The sequence below is a fragment of the Oncorhynchus clarkii genome, chromosome 3 (assembly GCF_045791955.1).
Source record: "Oncorhynchus clarkii lewisi isolate Uvic-CL-2024 chromosome 3, UVic_Ocla_1.0, whole genome shotgun sequence".
NCBI lineage: Eukaryota > Metazoa > Chordata > Actinopteri > Salmoniformes > Salmonidae > Oncorhynchus > Oncorhynchus clarkii.
The window spans coordinates 7,428,650-7,435,945 of NC_092149.1; the positions used below are offsets into that span (position 1 = coordinate 7,428,650).

General features: G+C 46.0%; 1 protein-coding gene across 7 annotated transcripts in view; it reads left to right on the plus strand.

The window, feature by feature from the left end:
• LOC139387209 (histone deacetylase 9-B-like) overlaps positions 1-6,120 on the plus strand; it is a 62,756-nt gene extending 56,636 nt beyond the window's left edge. For 5 of the 7 annotated variants that reach the window (XM_071133287.1, XM_071133304.1, XM_071133314.1 and 2 more), the window contains one exon: positions 3,558-4,149. In XM_071133287.1, the coding sequence (XP_070989388.1) occupies positions 3,558-3,935 (378 nt within the window). In that variant the 3' untranslated portion in view covers positions 3,936-4,149. Of the gene's footprint in view, positions 1-3,557 lie in introns of all 7 variants that reach the window. The other 2 variants (XM_071133339.1, XM_071133295.1) reach the window with 2 other exon arrangements.
• Positions 6,121-7,296: the final 1,176 nt, after the last annotated feature.

The following is a 7,296-nucleotide window of genomic DNA, read 5'->3' on the forward strand; positions in this document are numbered from 1 at the left end:
CAGGGGTGCGTGCTCAGTCCCCTGCTGTACTCCCTGTTCACCCACGACTGCATGGCCAGGCACCGAGCACGTCCCCATTCTCATCGACGGGGCTGTAGTGGAGCAGGTTGAGAGCTTCAATTTCCTTGGTGTCCACATCAACAACAAACTAGAATGGTCCAAACACACCAAGACAGTCGTAAAGAGGGCACGACAAAGCCTATTCCCCCTCAGGAAACTAAAAAGATTTGGCATTGATCCTGAGATCCTCAAACGGTTCTACAGCTGCAACATCGAGAGTATCCTGACCGGTTGCATCACTGCCTGGTACGGCAATTGCACGGCCTCCGACCGCAAGGCACTTCAGAGGGAAGTGTTTACGGCCCAGGACATTACTGGGGAAAAGCTGCCTGCCATCCAGGACCTCTACACCAGGCGGTGTCAGAGGAAGGCCCTGAAAATTGTCAAAGACCCCAGCCACCCCAGTCATATACTGTTCTCTCTACTACCGCATGGCAAGCGGTACCGGAGTGCCAAGTCTAGGACAAAAAGGCTTCTCAACAGTTTTTACCCACAAGCCATAAGACTCCTGAACAGGTAACCAAATGGTTACCCGGACTATTTGCATTGTGTACCCCCCCCCCCCCCAACCCCTCTTTTACGCTGCTGCTACTCTCTGTTTATCTTATGTGCATAGTCACTTTAACTATACATTCATGTACATACTACCTCAATTGGCCCAACCAACCAGTGCTCCTGCACATTGGCTAACCGGGCTATCTGCATTGTGACCCACCACCCGCCAACCCCTCTTTTTACGCTACTGCTACTCTCTGTTCATAATATATGCATAGTCACTTTAACCATACCCACATATACATGCTACCTCAACAAGCCTGACTAACAGGTGTCTGTATATAGCCTTGCTACTCTTATCTTATCGTTTTATTTCTTTACTTACCTACACACACACACATAGTTAAAAAAAAAAAATATCTCTGCACTATTGGTCAGAGCCTGTAAGTGAGCATTTCACTGTAATGTCTACACCTGTTGTATTCGGCGCACGTGACAAATAAACTTTGATTTGATTTAATTTAGTAGCAGTAGCGTTAGCGGTAGTGGTAACAGTAGTAGTGGTAGTGGTAACAGTAGCAGTAGTAGCGATAGTAGTAGAGGTAGTGGTAAGAGTTTATTTTATTTATTTAACCTTTATTTAACCAGGAAGGGCTCATTGAGAATAAAATCTATTTTTCAAGAGCGCCCTGGCCAAGATAGGCAGCACCAAGTCATTACTGGAACAGTTAGCAGGATAAAGTCCAGCAAACGAAGAGAGTACCCACCACATTTCTGAACAGTTTAAAATAAATCTCAAAGTGCCATGGTAAAGAGTGTCAATTGATCTCAAACATAGTAGTGGTAGTGGCAACAGTGGTAGTGATAGTGGTAACATTAGCAGTAGTAGCGGTAGTGGTAGTTGTAACAGAGGCAGTAGTAGCGGTAGTGGTAGTGGTAGCAGTAGCAACAGCAGTAGTAGCAGTAGAAGTAGTGGTAGCAGTGGTAGTGGTAACAGTAGTAGCAGTAGCGGTAGTGGTAGCAGTGGTAGTGGTAACAGTAGCAGTAGTAGTGGTAGTGGTAGTGGTAACAGTAGCAGTAGTAGTGGTAACAGTAGCAGTAGTAGCGGTAGTGGTAGTATTGGTAGTGGTAGTGGTAACAGTAGCAGTAGTAGTGGTAGTTGTAGCAGTAGTAGTTGTAGTGGTAACAGTAGCAGTAGTAGCGGTAGTGGTAGCAGTAGCAACAGCAGTAGTAGAAGTAGCGTTAGCGGTAGTGGTAGCAGTAGTAGCAGTAGTGGTAACAGTAACAGTAGTAGCGGTAGTGGTAGCAGTAGCAGCAGCAGTAGTAGCAGTAGCATTAGCGGTAATGGTAACAGTAGCAGCTGCAATAGTAGCGGTAGTGGTAGTGGTAACAGTAGCAGCAGCAATAGTAGCGGTAGTAGTGGTAGCAGTAGTAGCGGTAATGGTAGTGGTAACAGTAGCAGTAATAGCGGTAGTGGTAGCAGTAGCAGCAGCAGTAGTAGCAGTAGCGTTAGCGGTAGTGGTAACAGTAGCAGTAGTAGCGGTAGTGGTAGCGCTAGTGGTAACAGTAGCAGTAGTAGTGGTAGCAGTAGTAGCAGCAGTAGCGGTAACAGTAGCAGTAGTAGCGGTAGTGGTAGCGGTAGTGGTAACAGTAGCAGTAGTTGTAACAGTAGCAGTAGTAGTGGTAGTGGTAACAGTAGCAACTGCAGTAGTAGCAGTAGCGGTAGTGGTAACAGTAGCAGTAGTAGTGGTAGCAGTAGTAGCGGTAGTGGTAACAGTAGCAGTAGTAGCATTAGCGGTAGTGGTAACAGCAGCAGTAGTAGCGGTAGTGGTAACAGTAGCAGTAGTAGTGGTAGTGGTAGCGGTAGTGGTAACAGTAGCAGTAGTTGTAACAGTAGCAGTAGTAGTGGTAGTGGTAACAGTAGCAACAGCAGTAGTAGCAGTAGCGGTAGTGGTAACAGTAGCAGTAGTAGCGGTAGTGGTAACAGTAGCAGTAGTAGTGGTAGTGGTAGTGGTAACAGTAGCAGTAGTAGCGGTAGTGGTAACAGTAGCAGTAGTAGTGGTAGCAGTAGTAGCGGTAATGGTAACAGTAGCAGTAGTAGCATTAGCGGTAGTGGTAACAGCAGCAGTAGTAGCGGTAGTGGTAACAGTAGCAGCAGCAGCAGTAGTAGCAGTATTGGTAGTGGTAGCAGTAGCAACAGCAGTAGTAGCAGAAGCGGTAGTGGTAACAGTAGCAGCAGCAGCAGTAGCAGTAGTGTTAACATTAGTGGTAGTGTTAACAGTAGCAGCAATAGCGTTAGCATTAGCAGTAGTGATAACAGCAGCAGTAGCGTTAGCATTAGCGGTAGTGGTAACAGCAGCAGCAGCAGCAGTAGTAGCAGTATTGGAACCAGTAGCAGCACCAGTAATGGTAGGAATAACAGTAGCACTATGGCGCAGGATTGTTTTGCAAGGTTGGTATTTTGTAAGGTTTTTACACCAACAATAGGGGCCACTAATCACTAATGGACATTTACAAGAGCTTAGAGAGGATTTTAGAGGGAGGTATAAAAAGCGTTGACTAATACCAAGATAAAGAGGCTAATTCTCTGCTGGAGAGATATTTATACCAGGCCTACGTTCTTACGCCAAAGTGTTTGTGCTATCTTACCAGCTGTCAATGGTTAAGGTGTTTAAGTGATTGCTCCACTTTCTGTTGTCTAACAAATAAAGTTTGACTAGATGTTGAGACATGAAACCCATAGCAGTGCCTCATAGTACTGTCTGGGGCATGCTCTAAAGGACTTAAGAACCAGTGACTGCATTCTCTGTGTAGCCTTATTTATGCGGAAATGTAGTGTTAATTTGGATGAATTTGACTTGTGCTGCTTTGCACAGAACACCCTACTCTCTACTGGCTAGGTCAAACTCATAATAAAACGTAAAGATGAATTGTGAAATAATAATGAATCTGTCTGTTGAGCATTATAACTAAATTACCTCTGATGCTGTACCTCTCTGCAGCTGCTGTCCAAGTCCATCGAGCAACTCCGTCAGCCCAGCTCCCTGGTCAACCCACACCTGCAGGAGTCAGAGGAGGAGGAGGAGGACAACACCCGGAGGATGGCGGATGAGAGGATGGACATGCAGGAGGACAGGATGCCCCCTGGTGGCGTGATCCAGAAACACACCCTTCGCTCCAGCAACAGCAGTGGCAGCAACAGCTCTCTCGGGGAACTGTCCTCCATCGTAGAGGCCCACCACCGCCTGGGGGTCATAAAGGTCAAAGAGGAGCCAATCGACAGCGAGGACGAGTCCCTGTCCAGTCGGAGCCTAGAGGCGGAGCAGAGGGCCTCACTCCACCAGGTCAAAGGTCAGCTGGTGATAAGAGCTATGATCTGAGAGGGGGCAGAAGATGAAGGAGATCACACACTGCGACATTCAGAGACGCATACGTACACACACACACACACACACACACACACACACACACACACACACACACACACTGCAGCCAACACACACACAGAGCCGACTAGGACTCCCCAGGCAGTCCTCTCCCTGCCCTGAGATGTGACGCTGTCTCAGTGAAGTGCAGCCGCACCCCAAACCCCCACCAGACTGACTCTCTGTTTGTGAACTTTGTGAAGTGATCTGTAATGTAAAGTATGTTTCACCGTGCTGTATATAACATGAAGAGAAGATTTACTAGAAGAGTGCTCCTTCTTTTTTTACTTCTAAGGAACTGCTTTGATTGTTTTCAGGTTCTGCTCAATTGACAGAATGTAGTATGTATGTATACAGTAGATTTAGCGTAAGAGAATATTCTAGAAGGGATGGAAAGTTTAACCGTTGTACAATTTATGAATGCCATTTTATGTTCCCATAGTGTAACATTTATGCCATCAATTCACTTCAACTTTGACTTGCTGACTGTTGTTGTTTTATTCAAATGTCATATTCTCCGCCGTTCTCCAAAAAGCTGTGATGTTCTGTGTTCAGTGGTCTCTGAAAATGACATGAAAATAAGGAAGCATGCTCATGTCTGTATGAGAGAGAATGTATTGTTCAACCTTAACACAACACAGACCACCCTTACGACTGAGTACAGCCAGCCTACACTGGGAATGAGACTGTTTATTGATGTACAGTACTGCAGAGTGGAGGAGCAAACGCTAAATCAGTGGATGGATGGATGGATGGATGGATGGATGGATGGAGGGATGGTGGATGGATGGATGGATAGATGATGGATGGAGGGAGGGAGGGAGGGAGGGAGGGGGGATATATGGATGGAGGGAGGGAGGGAGGGAGGGATGATGAATGGAGGGAGGGATGGATATATGGATGGATAGATGATGGATGGATGGATGGATGGATGGTGCAGGCAGTCAGCTCCATCAGACCATAGGACCAGGTCTGCTTCTCAAATGGGCATCCCTTAGGCCTCAGGTTAAAAGTTATGTGCTATATAGGGAATATAGCAAGAACAAAACAACAAAATCATCCTGTGTTGAGATGCCGTGTCATCCTAATCTTCCTCGTTCTCCTCTTCCTCGACCTCCTCTTCCTTCTCTTCCTCCTTCTCCTCCCATCTGGGTCCAATTCAAAGCTCAGCCAGGTTCCTACCCAACTTTCAGCAGAGGATTCACTAACAGAGAGAATGAGTGAGAAAGAGGGGAAGAGAAAGAGCAAGAGAGAAGGGGGGAGAGAGAGAGTGAGAGAGAGAAATAGAAGAAGATAAATAGCGAGAGAGGGAGAGAGCGAGAGAAAGAGAGAGTGAGAGCGAGAGAGAGAGGGAGAGAAAGAGAGTGAGAACGAGAGAGGAGAGGGAGAGAGAGAAAGGAGAGGAGAGAGTAGAGGGCGGGCAGGAAATGCCTTCTAGAAGCCAGGAGTCGGAATGATTCATGTGTGCAGGAATGTTAGGGGAGAGGAGGACCCAGGGTTGTAGGAGTCCAAGGGGCCAGGCTTGAGAATTGATTTACTGTCAAGGCGAATTACAAAGCGAGTGGGGATATGGTTAAGGGAGACCCTTTTTTAAAGGGAATCGCTTCCTTCGTACTCCCCAGTGACATGCTTACCTCCACACGCAGGTTTGATGTTACTTCAATAAAATAAAAAACAAGATGGGACCTCTCTCCTTCTCCCCATCCCCCACCGCTGACTCCCTCTTCAAATTGCCCCATGCAACATGTCGACTCTGGTCTTAAAGTGGTCAATCAATGTATGTAAAGCTGTAACTTTTTTTTCCTGTTTCGTTTGTCTTGTCAATGTATAAAATATTACTATGGGGTTCTGTGTTTGGGTTCCTGTGAAAGACATAAACTATGTCTGTCTGCCTGTCTGACTCATACTGTACATTTAGCTCAGCCCATTCTAATGTTTGTAGTGTAAAAACCACTTTCAATCCGAACAATGTCAGTCTTGTTCCCTTGCTTCTTTGATTGGGCTGTACCGGGGCCCCTTCTCTACCCGTGGGGGGGCCCTGGATTCTGTTCATAGCTGTTTGCGTTTGTTCTCTTTTTTTTTCTGCCTTGTGCTACAAACCTTTCTTTTATAAAATAAAGTTCATTCCCCTACTGTGCAACTGTCTGGTCTTTGTAGAGGATGTTTCTAACATGTCATACAGCTTGAGTCTATACTTCCAACTTCTCATAGCCTTATTTTGGGACATAGATTTTCATTTTTCACATTCAAGACCCAACACAAGACTGTGTTCATGTTATTGTACATCTCAGATGTCTCCCCCTAAACTAAACCATTAGCCCACTTTCCCACACTCAGTCACATAACCCACTAAACACAGGCCAGCTCCTCATTTCTCTGGGATCTGTGTAACCCTTTAAAGGAGAGCTTAAGGGGCTTTCTAAGCAGCTCTTTGATGAGCAGAGAGGCTCCTAGCGGCAGCATTACAGCAGTTAAGACTAGGTGAGGCTACGCTAGGAGTGGGTGATAGGTATGACTTGCACTGAGACTTAAACTGAGCTTAAGCAATTTCACACCCAGGCTTAGTTCTTTCTTGCACTGGTAAGACTTGATATATTTCACACTACACGCAATAATGACAATAGGAAAGATCACAGCTCAGACCCTTGAGCAGTTTTCTGCAATTTAAGGTAGCCTGTTTGGGATGGTTGTTATTTGTCTCCAGTGACATTTCTGTAGCCAAAGTAACTGCTGCAAATGTAGTAAATATTGGGCAACCATTTCTTCTTCTTTCAGTTTCAGCCTTCTTCCCTCAAAGCTTCCAGATACCTCTTCCGGAACATTCACAAAGGTGTAATGTTACCTTATATTAGGAAGTATTCAGAGTCAAATTAAAACTTGATTATTTTTTAAGTTGATGCCATCTGTCTTGGGGCCTCTTGCCCTTGTGGTTTTAAATGAGCTGTTACAAAGGCAGAACAAATAATGGAGTCCCCATCTATCTGCACCAGCCCTCCCCAAGGTGCCCACAGACCCAGTTGTAAAAGCAAACAAGCGTTTTTAAAGGGTGGCCAAGCAGGGGAGGAAGCAAGAAAACATACCTATTTCCTCTCCGCACCGAGTTATAGTGTGTAGGGGGGTCTTAAAAAGGAGAGCATAGTGTGTAGGGGGTGTCTTCATTAGGAGAGCATAGTGTGTAGGGGGGTCTTCATTAGGAGAGCATAGTGTGTAGGGGGGGTCTTCATTAGGAGAGCATAGTGTGTAGGGGGGTCTTCATTAGGAGAGCATAGTGTGCAGGGGGGGTCTTCATTAGGAGAGCATAGTGTGTAGGGGGGTC